Below are 23132 nucleotides of genomic sequence, written 5' to 3'. Positions count from 1 at the left end.
TTACAGTACCTTTATAATGTAGTTCCTGAGATATTGAAAGCTGAAAATGGAAGAAAAAATACTAAATTGGCCATATCAGCTATCAGCTATTCCTACTGGGATCCACCGATTACACAATGACAATACAATTGGTACAATAAAAAATAATAATCACATTACACCAACAGAACAGACAATTCAACAGCTACAACTCAAACAAAATCAATAACAACAGTCATAAATGCTCCAAAGTATTAGGATTAGTGTTTGGCCCTAAAGTTTCTTAGTAAGAAAATGTAGAGACACAGACTGACGATGTTGTTTGAAGTAATAATCTGAGTACCATCTGTTTTTTCTTCTTTGTTTTCAGGAAATGTCCCAAGAACAACAGGGGTCGCCGGCAAAAACAAAACCTTGGACACTTTTCTTCAGACACAAATTCCAGAATGGTATAGCCATGTCCCAAACCGTGGTTCTTTTCTACACCCGTTTTTTCTGTACGATGTGGGAATACCATTTTTCAACATTAAAAATGTAGTTATACCTTTTTTTCCCTGAGGAAATTACTTAATGTAGAAAATTAAGATGTATTTAAGGGGCCTTATTTTCCCTATTTTTTTATTTCAATGAAAATTGTGCACAGTTTTGATTTCTTCATTCAATGAGGGGCGGGGACTGGAGTCAACACATCCAGCTGTGTCTTTACAGTGTTGCAATGGCTGCTGTTTAAATGTTTTAATATACCTTTGATAAAACATGGCTAACATGGAAAATTACACTTTGCTCCTTTTTCTGTTCCACCAAAATTATTGTGCATTTAAAAAGGTCAGAAAAAGTAGCCGGTCATAAAAAATGTTTACACCCTATTCTTTGGTATGAAACCCCATGTAAATAATTCACAGTTCTAATAATTTATCATTTATTTTATGATGAGAATCAATTTCTCCGTAGGAGTTTTTACTCAACGTTTTTATGTTAAACTCTTGTTCCCTGTATATTCGCATGACCTGTGAAAAATGTGTACCGTGGTGTAATTTTAACTTTTTAAAAACAAAATGCTCTCGTGTCTTTTCAACCCTCATCTTGATGACGACCGCAAGACAAAAACGTCCGATTGAGGAACGAAGGATTGTTTGTATAGTGTTTCAAAGAAGGAATATGTTATGGGGCGCCAATTATAATGTTGTGCATGGTAAAATAAACAGCATTTAGCATCAAACCAAGTTTACAAAACGTATGTGAATTTTGTTACTTTTGACCAGATTTGCAGCAATATTTGTGAAATGTGATGTATTAAATGCTAAATGTTAAATCGAAATGCTAAATGTTAAATCGAAATGTTCCATTTATTTATAATTGTTAAATCTCAATGTTAAATAAAAATGTTAAACCTAAATCTAAATGGTGAATTAGCTAAATATTTAGTTTCACCCGTGACATTTAGATTCAACATTTGAGATTCAGATTTAACATTTAAGATTTAAATTTAACATTTAGATTTAAATGTAACATCAGATTTAACTTTTAGATTTAGATTTAACATTTATACTTCAATGTAAAATTTAGATTAAACATTTATACTTCAATGTAAAATTTAGATTTAACATTTATACTTAAATGTAACATTTAGATTTAACAATTCGAATTAACATTGGCATTACATTTTTAGGAGGAAAAAATTTTCACAAATTTCACAAATATTGCTGTAAATTTGGTCAAAAGTAACATTAAAAAATTCACATACGTTTTTTTAAACGTGATTTGTTGCTAACTGTTGCAAAAAGGTGCTGTTTATTTTAGCATGCGCAACTTTACAATCGGGCGCCCCACAGTGTCAGGCTTAGAGGTCGGTTTGTCACTTTTATCAGCACAAAGAAAAACGAGAATGTGTAGACGTCGATAATGTCGGGAAACCTTGGTGTGAAGATACCAACCGTGTTTATAGGTGCAGTAAGTTTTGTATTGATTGTATGGCTTTTAGTCAAGAATGTTTCAGCATCTTTAATCAAAAGGTGAATATTTGTTGATGTCTGATGGACTTTCTAAACCCCGACCGACTCATAATGACGTGTTTTGTGTAATCAATAGAAGTGTTGTCTGCTGAGGAGGCTGTAACCAGGACTTTGAATGTGAGCGGAAGGGTTTTTTGTTTCATTTTAGGTGTGTATGTGTGTGTGTGTGTGTGTGTGACCGAACACAGATGATCACACAGGGAGAATTAAACACTTCCTTAAATTAAATTTGTGATTCCAGCATACAGCCTCAAAATGTTTCCCATGCATTTAACAGAGATTTTTGTCTTGACAAACTACAAAGGCCGAGGACTGAAGCAAATTGGAGACTTTTTCCACATTTAATGTTACTATTTTTGTTTTGCGTTTTGTTGTTGTTGTTTTTTTTTTTTTTTTTTTCTAACTTTGTTGTGTAAACAAGATTTTTAAAAATGAATGTTGACTTTTCTACCTGTGAAACTCATCTCATATGTTTGGCTATGGTAAAAAAAAAAGAAAAGAAAGAGCAATGCAAGTGTTTTTAATCCCATTGAAAGCTGGTATTTTCAGTCACACACTCTTTGTTAACCTTGTGTTATTAGCATATCAGTAGCATTCAGACATAGTCGCCTGCTAATCTGAATGTTTTTAGGATATATTTTTTATCAGAGGTATTCCAACAAGGTCATGTCCTTGCAACAACAACAAAAAATGTCAACCAGCAGCACACATTGTGCTGTGCTGCACTATTCAATGTATCAGACCAATTATTGATGAAAAAAGCTATTTCTATTAGCAGACAAGGACATTTATGACAAAGTTTTCTTTTTTTTTAAATGACACTATGGAAAAACACTCTTCCTCAACATAGGTGTATTACGATCACTTCAACTAGTAGTCTAATTGTTAAAACAAATTAAGTAGGATCAGGAGTTGGTTAACCCAAGTTGACATTTACAAGCACAAATTGCCATTGGGATTTGTAGTAAAACAAAACGAGCTGTAAAAGTTAATGGTCATCAAAAAAATGTAAACGGTACCTGTAGTGAAAATGTATGTAACCCAAAAATGTGTTTCATGTATTACCAATAAACTAGATATGTGCACCTTTTTAAAAAACAAAAACATTGAAAGAGCTTTTTAGAACAATTTGATACCGTCGGGCATCAACTGTGGAGAGTTGCCATTTTGAACAGGATATGATGACGCACGTTCGTTGATTCCTGTTAGCTGTTGCTAGGCAACAGTGTTCCGTTGCTCTACGGTTTCTGAACAATGGTGGAGCGTTGCTATAACAACAAGAGAAAAACCCCACAAAAACATTTCTTTTGTACCTTTAAGCCAAATAGCGACACTAAGTTATATATATACACTGAGTTAAGTTATCCAGATGTTGGCTCCATAATATCGGTACGGGATACACAATTAAAACGTTTACGTTCGGACGAAATTTGACGATATGCGAGGACGACTTCAAGCCAAGCTGCTCTGAAAGGGATCTGCTGGCTAAGCTAATGGGCTAAGCTAATGGGTACGAAGCCAAAGTTACGCCGGAAATCAGACGCGGTCATGACAGAATTTCTTCACATAAAATCGCAAAGCAGCTTCTAAACGTACTTGTTCAGAGCACTACTGCGTTTCATCTTACATGGGCGGGTGTCATGGCACTAACCACACCCCCACCAGATTGTTCCCTTTTTTTTTTTACGGCACATTTTTAAACTCATTTTTTGTTATATACATTTTCTCAACTGGTACCCACTGAGCTCAACTCTAATTCCATCTAATAGCTAAGTTAACACTGGCTACAACCAGCGGCTAGCATTAGCTTATAGCAAGCTACAAAATTGCATTGTGGTTTATTCTAATAGCTAATGAGTCCAAAAGTCATTAGGAAAGTGAAACCACATAAAATCTAGAATACAGTAACAAATGCAATTGATATTTGATTTTTAGACACAGTGTTAGCAGTGTCCCCGCTACCCTGAAAAACAGGAACAAGCTTGGATGGATGTTAGCAGTGTTTATCTGTTAGTTTTAACATAGTAAAGTGAGCAGATTGGGGGGCATTTCAGTTCACATTAAATTACAAGATTTATTTTTAAATCTCATGGAATGGTCCTTTGTACGGTAAATGTTTTCAACTGTTTGTCTTTCTTTCTTTCTTTTGTGATGTGTTTGTCAAAGAAAGGTAGGTGGTATGTCGGCTGTTTCCTGGATGGACTTGTTCTCTACCTTTGCAGCCATGACTTCTCTTAATGTGACTAGACTGTGTTTGACATGTTATTATCCTGCATGTAGACTCCCGAGACGCTACTTTTGTTCTCTGAATAAAATCAAAAAAAACTTTTTTATGACATATACCACATTGTGGATGTGTATTTTAATTAAAATGAACGTGTTTGCTGCACCTTTGATAGTTTTATTTATTTAAATCATTGTGTATTCAATTACATGTTACATGTTCAACTGAAGTATGATTAGGGTGACCTGCATTTTATCCAATTACAAATAAATTTACAATTATTATTTGTCTCCTGAAAGTCATAATTACAATTACATTCTCAATTACTAAAGTTTGAATTAAATTAATCATAATTACTGAGCCTTTGATAAAGAAGCCCATAAAATTCAACCTCCCTTCTGTTAGCATCTCTCAGTTTTCACCCTAAATCTGCTGTAAAATTCATTAAAAAAAAATCAAAAAAACAATATCTATCATCCAATTTGTTTTTTATATTTTGGTTACCTTGTGTAAAGCTTCCTAATCAATAAAAGTATTGGTATTAATATTTTTGGCATGGGCGTCCTAGCCTTTTTTCTGTCAGTATACCCCTAAATTATTATTATTGTTTTTTTAATGATAAAATTATCCTCGAGATAGAGGGAAATGTTGATATGAAACATATTTTATGGAGCCATAGAATTATGACATGCTTTCACAATTTTGCGTTTTCTATAAATTGTAATTGACATTTTTTATAGAATGTCCATGCCAATTACAATTACAAAGTCAATTATCTGAACTCATTACAATGCAAATATGATTTCAATAGCAGCAGATCGTTTTCAATTAATTACAATTAAAAATAATAGGGTTAGGGTTAGGGTTAAAAATAATGTCAATAATTGTAATTAATTATCAATTGTGCAATTACAATTAGAATTGACCCCAACCCTGGTCACAACCGTGTTTTCATTTCTCCTGATATTTAAATATAGATATTTGTGATCTTAAAACCTCTTTAGTATTCAAAACACACTTTTATCTTCTCTATTTCAAAAGCTGTGGGAGTTTGTGCTTTAAAAAATTGAGAGTGATGGAGGTTGAACCATCGTTATCCATTCCCACCCACCTGTCGGTAGAGGGTACACATCATTAATTCTCTAATTAAAAACTGCTCATCTGCACAGACTGGAACAGAGGTCACCACCTTAGTTAAAACATTAAAATACACCAACCTTACATTTGCACATTGGGAGGGGCCTCAGGCATGCAAACCTTGGGTAAATATAGAGCTACATACTGGGTGGTGGTGGTTGTGGTGGTGGGGGCATTCGGGTAGAGGACCAGCTGCTGACTTCAGTCAAGCACCACCATTAAAACTATACCAGTATCCACAAATGATCCACCACCATCGTCTTCAGAGTGAATGGGAGACATGAGTCTTTTTCTTTTGTCATTGGCAGCTGAAAGCCAATAAGTACTTGTAGTAGACTGCTGTTCAGACCATTACATTAAAAAAATGTTAGACAGGCTGGCATGAAAAAGGTCTGTGGGTGGATCTTTTGACATTTTCCAGTCACTCTAAAGCAGAAAAAAGTAAAATAATTCCTTTTCACTCAAGACAGTACAAATTAAAGGAGGATAGTAGACCAGACCTGGGTAATAGCGGCTCTCTGCCTTATTTTAAGTAGCCCTCAAAGTTCAGTAAATGCACAAAATAACACAGAAACTCACAAGACACCAACAGAAATAAACAAAACATCAGTAAAATTCACAAAAGGACAAAAACAAAAAATGCACAAAATAACCCCCGAAAACCCTAGACGCCTACAAAAATACAAAGGATGACAGAAAAATATACAAAACCCACAAAATGACTTTCTGGAATTATTACGCGGAAGTCAAGGAAGCATCAAAGTGATCAGCAGACACCACTGAAGGAGACTGGAAGTCGACAGTCAAAAAATGTCGGGTTATCAAAGTAAATTTCCTGAAAAACAGTTGTCTGAATAAAAGTCTTAATATATTTTTTTTTAAAAAAAGACAAAAAGAACTTGCTGGAAGTTAAGGAAACATCAGAATAATAATGAAAATTAGGAAAAAATAGTGAAAAATACACATAACGACTCCAAAATCACACAAACTCTTTGTTCTTTTGTGTAATAATGCTTAGATTGGTTGATATTCTAAATGCTGACATTAATTTGTTGATAATGTGCCTCACTCGGATCAGATAATTACATTTTGTGGCCCCCATTGTGACAAAAATTGCCCATCTCTGCAGTAGATTATTCATGGTTAATCCAACACATTTATTGTGGAAGTTGAATACTTTTAACCAACTTTTTATACATCATAAAAATACAGTCTACTCAAATTTAAGATTCCAATAAGATATTAAATTAGTAAGTGTGGTCGCACTGACAAATATAACCTGGGTTTGTTAAAATAACTAAACTACAGCTACGACTTTGTCCACCAAGAGGTTTCAGCCCCATACAAATCATTGTTTATTCATGTATGTATTTTAAAATGGTTATTTTATTAATTGCCATAACTTGTAAACTGTTCGTATGCTTAATAGGACAGTCTATTAAGCTTAATAGGACAGTCTACCAGTACAGTTTGCACACTCCAGTACAGTAGGTGGCGATATACACTTATTCAAGTTGGTTGCAATGCGCCAATAATCAAGAAAGTAAGATGAGTGTATATAAACACATTGAGTTTATGTCCTTTAATCTGGTGATATGCATCCTATTCAAGTTGGTCGCAACACGCCAATAACCAAGAAAGAAGAAGAAGAAGTAGGGAAGTCTAACTGAAATAGCTATGAAACTCAGAAAACACTTCTCTGATCAATTTAGTTATAGTTAAAGGACATTACCTTGGCTTTTGATAGTTTTTAGAGCTGATTTAAGCAGACATGTGCTTGGTTTATTTTATGTCTGTGTTGGTTGGGATGTTTGAAGAGATTGCAAGGCCAATAGACATGGACTGTGGGTTGTTCAAACTGTATGATTCAGACTTAGGCTTCTGATGAAAGAGCTCTATAATGTTTTTACATTCACTTCCTCAGATAGAAGGAGGTTAGCTACTCTTTGAACTCAGCTGAACAACAAGGACGATCCTTCCAGTTCTTGTGAACTCTGTCTTCAATATGTAGAGAACACCATGTTCTACTTATAGAGTGACCTGCTTGGACTGAGTAGACGTGGTGTTCAAATACAACCCCTGAGTGGTGTGAGTCCAGGAGAGCAAGTGTTCAGTTAGTTATGTCTATAAAGAGCTTCATATCTCAATCCCAGGCAATGTTTGGACTCTGCTGCCCATGGGGAAAGTAAAAAAGGGCGTAGGTCCACTAGTGATCAATCCCTTCAGAAAACATTCCTGCTCCATGTAATCACCTCTCTGACACTGCAGAGCTTCAGAACAGCTTCTGAGCCTTTGTTGATGTACATGATTCACAGCTGCAAGAATAAACCTACTGTACATCCGAGGAACGGAAAACTCTGAATCAGCTCGCGTCGGTTTAACAAGTGCTGGCCTCGGCTAGGGGATTCTGATCATTACCAGCTTCCCAAAATGTCAGTGTCACCTTACAAAATGTTTGTATTTTTAGCTGAAGGGGGGTTTCACACAAGCACTGATGCTCCCTTCTTGATTCAACGTCTGGCCCACATCCAGATGAGGGTTAAAATCCGGTTTGTGTTGGTTCTTGAGGCTTTTTTTAAAAGGAGAAGGTGGGGTTTATCTTGTCTCCTGTGTTCAGATTTGAGTTTGAGTCACAGCTTTGGCTCTTGCTGCTCCCCACACTTCTTGGTGAGAACCCAATCCATCCCAAAGTACTCTTTAGTTTAGAGTGACAAAAAGACTGAATCTGGTAATCGGGAATGGATCAGCAGAAGTATCGTACAGCAGGTGTGCAAGAGAAGTTGGAGATCATCGGGGTGGAGGATGAGGCCGGAAACCCCATCAGTGCCCTGACCATCCTGTCCCTGCTGGAGCGAGTGGCCGGCATTATCGATAATGTCCAGTCCAGCCAGCAGCGGATGGAGGAGCGCCAGCTGGAGCTGGAGAACAACATCAAGAACATCCAAGGGGACGTGCTGAAGCTGGCCAAGGACCACACCGACACAAGTGGGACGGTGGAGAAGCTCCTGCAGAAAACGCGCAAGGTCAGCGCAAATGTCAAAGACGTCCGATCGCGAGTGGAGAAGCAAAATATTCGAGTGAAGAAGGTGGAAACAACGCAGGATGAGCTGCTCACTCGCAACAAGTTTCGAGTCGTCATCTACCAGGTGAGCAAATGCAATAGCATGGTTGTAGTTTTAGGATTTAAAAACTATTATGATTATTTATAAATCTTAGATATTAATTTGGATGTTTTATAAAGAGATTATAGTTTAACAACATGAGCAATATGAGGTTTATTTTAAGGAAATATACATTCTAGTTCAGGGGCCAAATATGGACCAGTTTGATTTCAAGTGGGCCGCAGATTTTAGGTGGAAAAAATAAACATTTTAACATCATTGTGCCCTAGAGTTTTTAATATCAGTCCCTGCAGGACCTTCATTTCAAAATTCCTTGAATGAAACCAATTTTTGTGTTTTTTAGGAGAATTGATTGTGAGAAATTGCAAGATTTGTGGAAATATTTAGAGTTCTTTCCACAATTGGAACTGCAACTGCATTCATGTGATTTAAACGTAGGAAAACTGCAAGCCACTAAAAATACTGTAGAGTTTCATTAAATTGGTGGATTTTAGATATCTACAACTGGATTATTTGATAATATACACAATCATTTGTTAATCCTCTGTCACTTTTACTGTCTCAGATTTGGCCCCCGGGCCTTCAGTTGGACACGTGTTCTAGTTCCTAATGCCAGTATCACAATGGGTTTAAATGTTTGCACTACCTATTTTCTAGTGTTGGTTTTACCACCAAACCATGTCTAAAGAAATATACGTTTTCTATTGGTAGAACCAATATTTTAGCTTCTACTCTAAAAGCTCCTATGCATCATGTTCTCTGATGCTTTTCTATGAGAAACTGCTGTAACTCTTTTCCCTTCTTGATCTACAGCAGCTGGTTGAACCATATACTATTAGAAGTCGTCGGATCTTCAATTGGTGACCCTTTACTAACCTTGACCCTATTACTCAGTCCGAGGTGCTCACTCCTCCGAAAGCATGGCTTCGGTCAATTTATAGACTTCATATATTTGGACTGTGGGGATAGAATTTAGGTGCTTCAAACTGATAAATCTAGGGACAAGATGTGCTGCTCAAGGTATAATTTAAACGTATTCAATATTCTAGATAACTCAAAGCACAATCTATCCAGGTTTCCATTTATGAAAAAGGACCATGAGGATTTTATGTGTTACATGAACAGAGAGTAGAAGAAAAGTTCATCTGAACTGTATCTGATGAAAGGTGGATAACGCTGAAGCCTTAATAAATCTTTCATTTTGCCACACTGGAAATGTCCATGGTTTTGGCCCGCCAATATTAGCCATGAATTGTGATATTGGTTGACATTAGTATCAGTTTTTCCACCGATATTAAAAAACCAACTTTGTTCGACACAACATATGAAAATATATATACATAAAGAATTTTCCTTGACCAAAGTTGAATAGGATTTCTTATTTTGCACAGATTATGTTTAGTTGTGGAATACAGCTAGTGGGGCATCACATTAAAAGTAGGATAAAACCTATTATTTCCATGGAGATGTACTGTATATAATGTGGGCCAAAATAAAGGTTAGTGGGGAGGGCGTCTATTCATATATTGGTATCGGTTAATATTGGAAATAGGAAATTAAGTGTTGGACGATATCGGCAAAAAGCTAATAAAGTTGGTTAAATCTAGAGTTTTATCAGCGAAACCCTTTTTCATTTTAGACATGAAAAATTAGTCTTTTTTTCTCAGCTCAATATAGGGAAGTCTAATATAAACTACGGGGAGAAGGCTAATGCTTATTCTAGGTTATAGCACGTGTGGAAACTTTGTAATGGCAACATCAGAGCTTCCTCTGCAACCCTCGGGTCAAGTGATAAACACCGTTCATTGCTGCAGGCTGTTTAAGTTTCCATTTGGTCAACAAATGGGCTGTTAAATTATAACGCTCAGATCAGAGGATGAAAGAGCGTATAATTTTGCAATAATATTAGAGTCGGAATAAAGTTGTTGTTATTCTATGACTGCTTTTATTCACGTTGACTTACTGAATTATTTAGTCTGTCCTCTGAGTTTCTTGGTTATCCCAAAGTCCTTCCATTTATTACAGCCACAGAGAGATAGAGAGAGAGAGAGCAGGTGAAGATAGTAACAAAAGTCAAGGGTTAGAACTTGTATAAATGATGTTTTGTGAATGAATTACTTAACAGTGATACCGTTTCTTGTGGTTATAATAATTTGCTTGCCTTCTAAACTCTACCTGCTCTTCATTTCAAATTAAAAGCATTATAAAGCTATCCTAATCATAACCTAACCCCAGAAACTTCCCTCACGCCCCGATTTTATCCTCTCAATGGCCATGAATGAGCCCAGGCTTTTTGATTTGAAAACTCTAAGGTTTAAACTTTCACGGGTATGTAATAATAAGATAATATGTCCTAATTTATTGTAGTTTACATATTTGACTTTAAAATAGATTGCAACAGCTGGGAAGAGATCTGTAATGACAGGGGCTTATGGGTAATGGAACCTTCTTATCAAATGAGCATAACTAAGCGATGAATAATCAAATTCAAAGAAAGGTTGTGAGAGTTTAGCTGATAAATACAGCGTTTCAATTACAAATGACCTTATTTAGACTTTTAGAGTTTTATTTTATTTTATTTTGTTGTTGTTCAGGCAAAAAAAAAGGTGTGTCTCTGTTTGTCTCCGTTGTATTGATATTCTAAATCGAAACAGTCCACTGCTAAATGGAGCTTCTGTTCTCAATAAGGTTCCGACTTCAGAATTGTAGCAGAGCATTATGGGTGAACAGCTGCTGTGGATCCGTGACAGAAAGTCCTATTTTGGGATCACAGCATTCTCCCATGTGCCAGCAGGGACAGGCTATAAACTGCTGTCAGCCAGAATCAGGCTCTGATATGTCATGCAGCTAATCGCAGGGGCTAACACACTGAGGGGGACAGGATGTCAGTCACATGGAAGAGAGAAAAAAAACAGAAAAAACTTTTTTATGCTAAGATTTTGTTTTCATTCTCTTCATTGTTTTAGTTAAATTTTCGAGTGCTCATTTAACATCTTCCTGGTCTAAAAAGCTGTGTGGAACAATTTAAAATGAGCTATTCAGTAACTGAATAAAGAATAATCTCATATATTTTTATTCCATCCTGTGCTACACATTATTCTCAGCTAATCCAAACAAAAAAGGCAAAAAGTGTAGTCTACGTGGCGGCGCTGCGCAGCCTTGGGCGGGGCGGGGCTGGTGGCCTCGGGCCCGCTGTCGTCCGGGGTGTGCTGGCGTCGGGGGGGTGTCTCGTGCCGGTGCGTGGGTCGTCGGGGATCGCCTCTGTGGGGGGGGGGGGCTCTATTGGCGCCGTTGGTGTGGGGGGGCGGTTCCGGGCTGGGGGTGCTTCGGTACTCTGGCTTGCCGGTCCGGCTCACACCGGACAGGCCTCCTACATGTTCACTTCACCCCACTCCCAGCTGGTCTGGCTCACTCACAAAATGCACCACACACCCATACCCAACCCTTGGGGGGCTGGATGGTGGGGCTGGGGGTGGAGGGGGCCGCCACCTGTGTTACCATGTAGTGGCGTGGGGGCGGCACTCCCACCTCTAGTTGCCCTACTAATCCCTCCAATTTTAATCACATCTCAACATGCCACCCCCCGGAGGGTGTATCATCATTTACACCCTCCGGCCTATTACACCACATACACATAAATCCACAGAGGCTGGATGGGGAGCACCGCTCCCCTCCATCCCCCTTCTTTTAATTACACCCCATACATTCACCAAACACACACATTCACACAGGGGATCGGGAAGTGCCTCTCCATTGGGGCGGGGGGCGCTGCCCCGTGGCTTGCGCTGTCCGGGGGGCGGCGGGCCCTGGGCTGCTGGCCTTGTGCCGTCTGGGGCTGTGCGGTCCTGCTGGGCTGTGGCCGGGTCCTGGGCCGGGGTGGGGGGCGCGTCCCGGGGGGCTTGGCCCGGGGGCTTGCCCTTGGGGGGTCCTGGTCCCGGGGGGTGCTCCTGGGGCCCGGGGTGCTTGGCTGGCTGGCCGGGCCGGTACTGCCGGGGGTCTTCCGGGGCGGGTGGCGCGTGCCGCGCCCTTGCACACCTTCTGGGGGTGTGGTCGTCCGCCCTGGGCGGGCTGCTCCTGGTGCTGCATCCATTCCGGGTCCTCCTGGCCTGGAGTCGGGTCCCTGCTGGCTCTGGGCTCGCCGGCGGGTGCCCGCCGGCTGCCCATTCGGCGTGGCTCTGGTCGTCTGCTGGGCGTGGGCTTCGGCTCCTCCGCTGGGGTCTCCGGCGGGGAGTTCTCTGGGCCCTCCCCTCGGGGGGCTGGGCGCGGGGGTGTGGGTGGTGGTGGGGGGTGGGGGGCTGGGGGGCCTGAGGGTTGGGGTTTGGGATCGGTGGCGTGGTGCGCTGGGTCCTTGGCTCCTTGGGGCCTTCTCGGGTGTGTATGGGGGGGCAATGGCTGCCTCTCGGCTTGGGATCTTGGGGGCGTTCGGGGGGCTGCTTGGCCGTGGGGTGGTCGCCGGGGGCCCCTAGATTTCCCGCTCTTTCTGCTGGCCCGACTGCTTCTTCGGGCCCGGGGGCGGCTCATGGGTTTTGCAGTAGCGGCTCTTGGAATCACATTTGTCATGGACGCACTGGCCTCGGGCTGTGGGATAACACTCATACTGGGCTCAACCATAGACACGTTGTTCCCAAATACCTGTTTTATGGAATTTCCACTCACTTCTTCCTCTGTTCACAGCCACCACCATTATTCCAAAGCAGCACACTGGTCACCAGACTGACTTGATAACACAACAATATACACAACCACAATTTCACATCGCATCACTTGAAACTTATTGACTATTCCCCACCCATTCGTTTTCCTATCTTGTATCCCTCCTCCCTGTTAACCCCCCCCCCCCCACCCCCCTCACCCTGGTGTAACACTGCCCTCTCTTTTTTACATCCTCCCTTTAATAAAGTATTTACCCTTCCCTAGGGAGGGCTGGTGATGGTCACAATTATGCAATGAAATAAATTCATTTATTTAATTGCAATGATAAAATATGCATTGCTGTTAAAAGATTGCACTTCTTGTAGTGTTAACCTTCAACAGCATGTGCAGACAAGGTAAAAAAAAAAAAAAAAAAAAAAAAAAAAAGTGTAGTCTACGGAGCCACTATGGGCGTGGCTAATAGTTAAGACACAATGTGTCGACATTGTCAATATTCATTGATATCTACTGTCCCTACTCAAATAAATAAATAAATAAAATCAAAATAAATAGATTTCATAAAAGAATAGATACGCCCCTTTGAGCTGTGTGCCTATGGCAAGGCTAAGCTAGTCAGGTCAAAATGACAAGGCTTTCCATTGTTTTAGAAGGCACACAAACTAACAACTTAAGGATGGGTTGCAGGGCAGAAAAAGGTAGATTAAGCCTTTGCCAAATGATTATCTTCCCACTGTCACTAAATGCCTGTTCATGTGGATCTTGTTGGGTTCTTTCTTTCTTTCTTTCTTACTACGGACTTATATTTTGTTAAGCGCTCTGAGATGACTTTGTTGTAGTTTGCGCTACATAAATAAAGTTGAGTTGAGTTGATTTGATTGGCTGCCACAAGTGATAAATATTAAATCAAATCAAACATTTGAACTATTTGGTTTCTTGAGTGTCAGTGTTTGTTGATTAATCATCTTAGTTACTGATTGGTGTACTTTATGGTGCTACAGGAACAAGAAAGCACCATGGTTCCATTTTCAGGCACTTTTATTATTTCTTGTTAAAAGTTACTTTTGGGTGGTCTATGTTTCTGCTGAAATCCATCCAAGAGATTCTGAAAATTCCAGATTGATCTTCATCTTGGATTCCATTCTCGCTACTGTGCTAATTTAAGACGTTAGCATCTCCCTGTAGAAACCAGGTCCACATGACTATTCTCTTTCTTCATCTTTACTTTGAATAATTTTGCACCGTATAACAAACATTAAAACCTCTAACAGAGATCTATTTAGTGATGGGGATATTATCGGACAATATTTGCCATAAATTGTATAATCGGTTGACGATTTGCGCTGTTGTTTGAGAAAAAAATTCAACATTAATATTAGTTTAAAATTATTGGCAGGAGGGGACAAAAGAATAAATTATTTGAATATATAGACCGTCCAACCACAATATGTGTAACATATACAATATTGCAAAAATTATTAGTAACATAATTGATAATGTTAACTCCAAAAATTTGCATCGACGCATTGTTTAATGTAAAATCAGGTCGCTTTCTGCTTAATTTTTGCTGCAGTACCATTCATGAACTGCTAGGTGCAGTGTTGCTTCACCATTTACATTGTGAAGAAGAATGGGCAACAGAAGAAGAACCAACCTAAAGCCTCAGTAGTTTAGGACTTTTTCACTGAAATAGTCCCAACTTATACTACACACCCTCGGTAGAACTAACATCTGTGACATGAACCTAACATTAATATGTTTGAATCAAAGCAGCAGAAAACTATTTTATAAAAAGAAATATACTTTTTGAAGGAATTTGGGAAAACTGTAATTAAAATCCTATTTTCCACTGATGTTTTTATGTGGAATACATCAAGTGGGGCATTACATTGAAAGTGGGTTTAACCTGGTCTTATCCATGACGTCATATATAATGTGACCTAAATCTATATGGAGGGGATGGGGTTCTATGTATACAGTAGTCCCTCGCTATATCGCGGTTCACCTTTCGCGGCCTCTGTGTTTCGCGGATTTTTTTTACAGTACAATTTTGGATGCATTTTTTTTTACAGCGTATGAACACGCATTGTGTTCTGCGTCCTGATTGGCTAATGCTGCGTTCACCCATTGCCCACCAGCGACACATCCAACTCGGTGAGTTTCGCTGCCTGTTGAAGCGAGGAGCTGCGCTCCTTTTTCTCCTCTCATAAACATAAACCACCAGTGAAAAAAGCCAGCGTGATTAGCGGCTAATGCTATCCTAGCTCAGTGCCACAGAGAGAACTTTTACCTGCTACTACCACCTCCTCGCTGATTCTCCTCCACGCCAAATCCTTCCTAGTCCGGTCCTGGTTATAAAGGCCTTGTCATACAGCTCCAGGTGGTCACACACAGCTTCTACTCCATGGTTAAATGGGTGAACAGACCGGTGTCCTTGTTGACGGCCTGACGTCATCGTCAACAAAGACTCTGAATGCGTTCAGCATCAATGTCTGATCGCTACCAGTATGACTCTGAAGTGCTGTATGTTTGAAAACAGGTTTATGTTTTAAAATCTACAAAGGTTTCAACTTTGAGAGTGTTTAAACAAGAGAGAAATGTTAAATCCTGTCTGAGAAGAGTGTATAAAAGTGTGTGATGAGGGGTTGAAACGACTGCTCTCTGTGTTTCTGAATGTAGAACAGCCACGTGTGTGGTTTAGCTCGGTCTGCAAAGGAGAGAGTTGCAGTGTTGAGTTTCAATTTTTGACTGATCAGTTCCTGTCAGTTATTCTGAGGTCTATGTTCATCTCCTAATATAGAGCCACGGCTACATTTGTTAAACCAGGAAGTACCTTTGTGAGGGACACTTGTCACCAGTTGGTGCTAAATGACAGCTGGACAGTGGAAAGTAATGGGAAAAAGATAAATAGCTGCCAGGTAACAATAGGATGCACTTTGTCCTGTCTGACGTTAGAGGACAATGTGCAATTTTAGAGCAGTTAATGGTTTTTGGTTTGTAATATTTCTGCTGTATGGCAATGAGAAAGGATGGGCCGTGTTAAACTGCCTGCGGGCAAACACAAACAAGGTCAACCACCTTACAGTGTACAAGAATCTCAACAAGCATACCATATTATTTTGACGAAAAACAAACATTGTGGTGGATTTAAGGTCACATTTGGTAGCATTTCTACAGGCTTTTAATTGAGTATTTAGGCATGTAGACATGGTCGAGGTCGACCCCCATTTTAGGGTATTTTTGCTGGGCACATTTCAAAGAGATAAAACCTTCAAAGCAGCAGTTTCTGTGGGAAGATGCCTTGTTGATAGTGAAGCAGAATAATGTGTATGGCATCACAGAAAAGCAACAGGAATTCAAATAATGTCTTATTGCAACAAAGATATTCAGAAGGCTACTCCTCTCACACAACCAGTCTTGAAGCTAAAAGAAATGAGACCAAAGAAATGGCTGATTAGGTTCTCTGAGCTCCGTTGTGATCTGTATTCACTTTTACAATGTGGTGAACAAAATAATTCTCCTTGTACATTTTCAACAGGAAAATCAAAAACTGCCATGAGACAATCGTGTCAGTTTCTGGTATCTTGTTTAATCAATGCCACATATAATGATGGCAGTTCTGAAGGTAAAAGTGGTACAACCCATTGTGAGCATAATTGGTTTAAACTTGGGTTGTGTTTCAGCTGTTTTTTATACTTGTAGGTCATAGTTTTGGTGTATCTGTTAAGTTTCTGTTAAGTTTTGGTCCTTCTGTGTTCATTCAAGTGTTTTTATTTTATCTAAGTCCTTTTAAATGCCCTTTATTTACCTTCTGTGCAATTTAAAGTGCCCATGTTATGTTAAATCAACTTTTCTGTGCTTTAAACATGATAAAAGTGCTATTTGGGCTTCATCCACATGCCCAAAGTGTTTTTTTTCATTGATTCCCTCAATCGTTAGTTAGAGGGTGATTTGCTCCTTTTTTACTGCAGGGCGAGCCCAAACTTCTCGCTTCAATTTCATGATGCGTTCCAACTTTGATGATGAATTTGACTGAGCGGGAGAAGCCGCACCTCCAGAAAGCTCTCTGCCGTGATAGACATGTAAACAGACACGCTCACGAAGGTGAGCATTTCAGCGTGCTATGTATGTATTTTGTACAGTCTATGTATGTACCGGCGAACGCCCCGCCCCAATGCTCTGTCTCGTGTTTATAAAGCAGCATGAGCTCGGCTACGGAGTGGGTGGGCGGGAAGAAGGAAGTCAGTGTCCCGTCTATAGACACACCTACTCATGAATATGCATAAGTAGGATGCAAATCAGCCTGTTTGTGTAGAGTTGCTCAGAAAGTGACTTTTCAGAGGCTAAAACTCTGAAAAACAGGCGAGTTTGGGAAAATAAACCTCAAATACTATGTTTTTGAGGTTCTTGGAACAAATGGAGATGGGTGAAAAATAGCATGACATGGGACTTTTAAGTGCCATTCTGTCTACTGTAGATTTTTGCACTAGTTTGTGCTTTTTTGTGTGTAGGTCATTGGTTTTTAACTAAAAATCTTAAAATAACATTAAGTCTAACCACATTGAAGGTTAGAATTTTCAATGATTTATGGCCTGTGATGTTTTTTCATGGGGTTTGTTTTCTATCATCTTCCTTTGACCTTCTTGTCCTTTTGATTAATTTTGTGCAGCTGTTTATCTTTGTTTGGGTTTTGAATCTATTCATTTTTATTTACTGACAAAGGAGGTAATAGTTTCACTGGCAATTGGCTTGTTTGTCTGTTAGCAAAATTACACCAATAATACTAATAAGATTCTGACATGTTTTTAATCAAAGATAGACCTCAGGCAATGGAAGATTCCATTAAATGATGGAGAGGATCCAGATTGATATACTGATTCTAGATCAGTTTCAAAAACTGAAAAATGGCAAAATTACAAAAATACATACTGCGGTTCGTAATTGACAGATCATTATGAAATTTGAAACAGTTACTACAGAGTTTCATCAGGATCCCATCGGAAAAAATGCATTCCATCGAGTTTTTTCCACAAAAAATGGTGGTGCGCATAAATTTCGACCTAATGAGGATAGAATCTTCTTCCAAGACTTCAAAGTGTGAATAATCATGATACCATAATCAGGATCACTGATCCAGATAACTGCCAATATCTGGCAAAGATAATATTTGGCGCTTGGTGGAAGTTTGCGCTTGTTTGTGTTACTTTTGAAAATTGTGCATCAAAAACCATCTTTTATGCAGGGGCTCTTATCATTTGTACAATGCCCTGGTCAGACTGTGATTAAACAATTACCGGCTCCAATGGTCTGAGTTTCCTCTTCCCTCCATCTTCATCCATATTATGAACGCTAACTTTGTGCTGCAATGTAATTGAGTCATTTTCAGCATCTGGACGTGCTCTGGTAACTCCTCCCTGATTAATGAGTAGTTGTAGCAGGTGGTCACTTCTTAATTACGATTAATTGGCTTTCACTTCCAAAGTCACCTGTAGGGCATCTTAGGTGAACAAGATATTGGATGTAAATCATCCAGGAGCTGCTTTGTTTCCATCAGCCAGTGAAAACGTGTGGCAGGACTGCTGTGGGAAAGTCATTAAACAATGTTTGCTTTTGGTTGATTGGTTATATTCAAAGAAAAAGAGGAATTCACACAGTATAGCCTTTAGCAGAGGCGTCCGAACCAGAAAGATACAGATTTCTTTGAGGAAGAAAGTGCAATTAGATCAACATTGTGCCCTAATTGGCACTGCACTGAATCCTGAAGCATAGAGAAATAACGTTCTTGTAACGTTCAAGAACTCCTATTTATTTATTTGTGGAAAAATTTCAAGGTTTGGGGAAATAATTGAGTTTTATGAATGTGATTTAGAATATTGAAATACTTACTGATATCGAGCATTGCATATATCAGGTAAATGAATTTACACTACTGCACTCCCAGTCTCCTCCTCTCACGGAAGTACGCGAACTCGCGCACGAGAGCTGAACGTGCACTACCGGTAAAACGCGTCGCCATGCAAAAGGATGCACACAAAACATAGGAAAATGGAACATTAGATTACCTGTCTAGAAGGAAAACAGCCACTTGCGCCTGAAAACAAGTTTGCATCGTGCACTCGCTTCACTATATATCACGGCAGCCAATGAGGAGGCTCCTTCGTGGGCTCTGCTCACCCCTACTTTTTCTAAATCCTGTGATTGGAGCTGGAGGGGGTGACCGCCAAGATTTTGTCTTCCGGGGTTTTAATCATAATAATGATGATGGAAACGATCTTGATTAGAACATGAACTGAAAATACAAAGGCCAGTCTTGGTCCCACACAAGGTGGTGGTGGAGGTGACTGGAAATCATGAAAACTATAGATTTAAATCTATTCAGGATGCACTAAATATTGGTTCATTCCAATTATTTAAAGAATTAGTAATTAATCTAAGATGTGTATCACTCATTCATTCATGTTTAAAAGTACTTTGTCTAAGGCAGTTTCTATCATCTGTTTACAGGGTGAGGCAGAGGTTCCATCTGTGGCTGTTACAAAAGGACCCCAAGGACCAGGGCTGGAGGGGCTAGAGATTGAGCCCGACTCCTATGACATCCCTGCTGACCTCTCCTCTGATGAGGAGTACCTGAGCGTGGAGGAGGCAGACCCCTCACGAGCTGCCCGGCTTAAGAAGTCTGTTGTCAAGAGCACGGAGACCCTAAAAGCTGCATTCTCCAAGGAGAACATGACCAAAACCAAAGATAACCTTGGCAACAAATTCCACAACCTAGGTGAGAAGGTAATGCCACCTGAGCGCAGAGAGAAGATGCATCAAGCCGGCGAGAGACTGAAGCAGTCTGGTGAGCGGTTGAAGGAAAACATTGCAAAGAAGGCACCGAGCAAAGAAACCTTTCGGATCAAACTGAAGAAGGAGCGAGCAGTGGCAGAGGGCCAGGAAGGCCAGGAAGGCCAGGAAGGCCAGGAGGGCCAGGAGGGTGCAGAGGCTGAATCCGAGGTCAAGGACAAGGCAGAAGAGAAGGAAGGAGGAGTCCCCTATACAGAGGTGGCCATGGAAACCAAGAGGGAGGGACCCGTGGAGGAGGCAGGAGCCACCCGCATAGCAGAATAATGTTCCAGAACGTAAAGAAAACACTTCAAGAAAAGGTGGACCACTAAAGAGAACTCAGCGGTATTAAGAATAGTGGATCTGTGATCAGCAGACATCGGAAATGGACAAATTATCTAATCAAAAGTAAAGGAAATAAAGAAGTTGGCAGTAATAGAAAACAACAACATCATTGAAATGTTTGATGGTTGCTAATCCAAGTCAGCCAGTGCCGTCAACGCTCCTCAAGTTCTATCTTGAAAGATTCAAGACAGTTTTCTTCATGTGGTCATTTCAGATTGTATAAAGATGGCGTGATTGAAAAGCAGGTTCAAAGTGAACGTGGCAACCAGGGTGCAAAAGGACATACAGCGAAGTGTTTGAAAGAACTTTTACAAGGACGATGAAATATGAGTTACATATATATCTTCAGGTGAAATAATGCTACACTTCTGGCCAAAGCCGGGGTGTGAGATTGGCCTCAGCTGGTCTCTGAGTATCCCAGTGAGGAATGAAACAAACCAGACTGTGTCTGTGTGCAATAGTAGGGTTAGGATAGGAAAACAGCTTTGTGGTGCTATATCTGGGCATAGGAAAAGATCAAGTACTGTATGCACCTTACAGCCTGTGCTGGTCATCAAGAGACTTGGTTTCAAATCTACATTGATGCCAGAAGTTCAATAATGGATCATTGTTACAACTTGAATAATGATGAGAAATGTTTTGGATTTTGAAACTTCTCAATGTATTTTTTATTTTTTGGTTCAAATTGATCAAAGAAGTCACATTTCAAATTTATTATAAAAATTGCCAAAGCAATCAAGAACAATACATTATCAAATATTATTTAATGAACTTTCTGGCAATCAGTTTGATTACTGTTCAATTACACCACTGATTTATTATCAACTGGTTATGATTGCCATGCAGAGTATGTTAGATAGATAGATAGATAGATAGATAGATAGATAGATAGATAGATAGATAGATAGATAGACAGATAGATAGATAGGTATTAAAGACCATTACACAGGCAGTGTGGGTGAAGTCCAGATTTTATCACCCATTTCTGTCCTTAAAACTGTGTATTTACGCAGGTTGGTCTCCTATCTGAAGAGGTTTCATCATTCTCTCCATCATAATCATTGTGGCTCCTACAGCTTGTTGTATTTCTAAACATAAATGGTGCAATCAGGCTCCTTTACGACAGTATATGAGACTCCTTCAAACAGCGACAAATGTATTTTCCCTAGCTGAGAAATATTCAGTCTGTCATATAACGCGATAACATATTTTGCATGAACGCTACGTGAGTTAGATTTACTATACTATTCAGTGTGCACAAGTGGTGAATTTATTTATTGAAGTTCTAGAGTTACTGGCTTTGAAGTTTTTGAAGCATATGAAAGCGTTTTGGCGTATGAATGTTTGATGAAATTATGGGGTTTTTTGTTATTGTTTTTTTTTCTTTTTTGCTGCTTGATATTCATAGTTTTCTTCTTCTTTTATTTTCTTTTCTTCTTTTTTTGGGGGAGTTTAATCTCCAGGGGTTATTTTAGAGGCTTTAGCCTTTAGCATGAGCACATCTTGAAAGCTTTGGCACTGCAGTCATCAAATGCTCTTATGTTACAAAGAAGAAGCTTTGCTTTAATATAGTCAGAAGAGTGTGGCGTCTTATTCTAAAATCACTGTATTAACTGCTGCTTCTTATGTGAATGATCAAGTGCGGGCATGTCGTAGTGGATAGTTTTGTTTTTCAGTTTTAATCATAGCTCAGTTTTCATACGTTTCTTTAGTATTTTACCTCCATCAGTGAAGAAAAAACACTGTATGCTGAAATGCAGTTGGCTATTCTTTTGACTGTTTTCACTTTATTATTATTTTTTAATTATTGTTTTTAAATATGAAATTCAACAACAGCATAGATAACGAAGAAAAAAAATAAAGATCATTTCTACGACTCAACAATCTGTCCATCATTACTATGATTGTGATTCTTGTTGTTTGGTGAATTATTATATTACTTGATTATTGAATATATTTGCTGAACATTATTGTAATGTGACGAGGCTTTTAATTTCTAGAGGGTTTTCACGGCGCGTCATCAACCATCAAGTCAACATTTTGGATGTAAGAGCAGCACACAAATGAGCAAAACCCAAATTTTGAGAGAAAATGGTGAACTATTGTCGTGTTTTTGGCTGTACTAATTGGTCAGACCGTGAAATACATGTGGAGTTTTATAGACTGCCAAAAGTTATAACATCAGGGAAGAACAATGTCTGCATTTTATAGTTAGCAGTTCTACATCAGGAGAGCAGTGACATGAGACTAGCTCACCATTGTTGCACCAGTTGTTATTGATATATGCAAACACCGCCGCCCTCATCTCCTGTCTTGCATTTAAATCCAGCTTCAGGTAGTCCACTTTGTTCTCCTGGGAGAAGACATTTGAACACAGGATGGAAGGAAGCGGCGTTCTCTGAGGATTATTTTTAAGCTTGGTTGCTAGCCCCGCTCAGCATCCCCACTCCTGCCTCTGATCACACCGCTTACGTCTCCTCCGCTGGCGGACACCGCTGGTACGAGGCTCCGCTATCGCTGGTACGAGGCTCCGCTACTCCAGTGGCCTACATATTTTACAACAAAATATGCCAAATCGGAATACTTTGACTAAAGTGTTGAGAGTTGGACTAGGATCAATCAACAACACTACTTAATACCCCAAAACCCCGAAATGTGGTTCTGGGGTTTAGTTACTCTACACTCTACATTTACAAATACATGTACTTTTGAATGTAGGAAATAATATGTTATAGTTTCATTTATTTAGACAACTTTTTTCAGGAAATTTACTTTGATCTCATGAGATGTTTCAGCTGTCAACTGTCAGTCTTCCTCAAAGGCGTCTGCTGATCACTT

The 23132-nt window shown here is 39.5% G+C and overlaps 2 protein-coding genes across 3 annotated transcripts in view; both read left to right on the top strand.

Moving 5' to 3' along the window:
• The window catches only part of tmeff1a (transmembrane protein with EGF-like and two follistatin-like domains 1a), a 126027-nt gene extending 124782 nt beyond the window's left edge, over nucleotides 1–1245 (top strand). For both annotated transcript variants that reach the window (XM_028472462.1, XM_028472461.1), the window contains exon 10: nucleotides 350–1245. In XM_028472462.1, the coding sequence (XP_028328263.1) occupies nucleotides 350–434 (85 nt within the window). In that variant the 3' untranslated portion in view covers nucleotides 435–1245. The remainder of the gene's footprint in view (nucleotides 1–349) is intronic.
• Nucleotides 1246–7872: 6627 nt separating this feature from the next.
• Nucleotides 7873–22170, top strand: cavin4a (caveolae associated protein 4a). The gene is made up of 2 exons (XM_028473420.1): nucleotides 7873–8498; nucleotides 19629–22170. Exons 1-2 carry the CDS (start codon nucleotides 8091–8093, stop codon nucleotides 20232–20234), a joined length of 1014 nt encoding a protein of 337 aa, XP_028329221.1. The 5' UTR covers nucleotides 7873–8090; the 3' UTR covers nucleotides 20235–22170.
• Nucleotides 22171–23132: the final 962 nt, after the last annotated feature.

This window comes from Gouania willdenowi, chromosome 17, assembly GCF_900634775.1.
Source record: "Gouania willdenowi chromosome 17, fGouWil2.1, whole genome shotgun sequence".
Classification (NCBI taxonomy): Eukaryota; Metazoa; Chordata; class Actinopteri; order Blenniiformes; family Gobiesocidae; genus Gouania; species Gouania willdenowi.
This window is presented reverse-complemented; position numbering and strand designations above follow the sequence as displayed.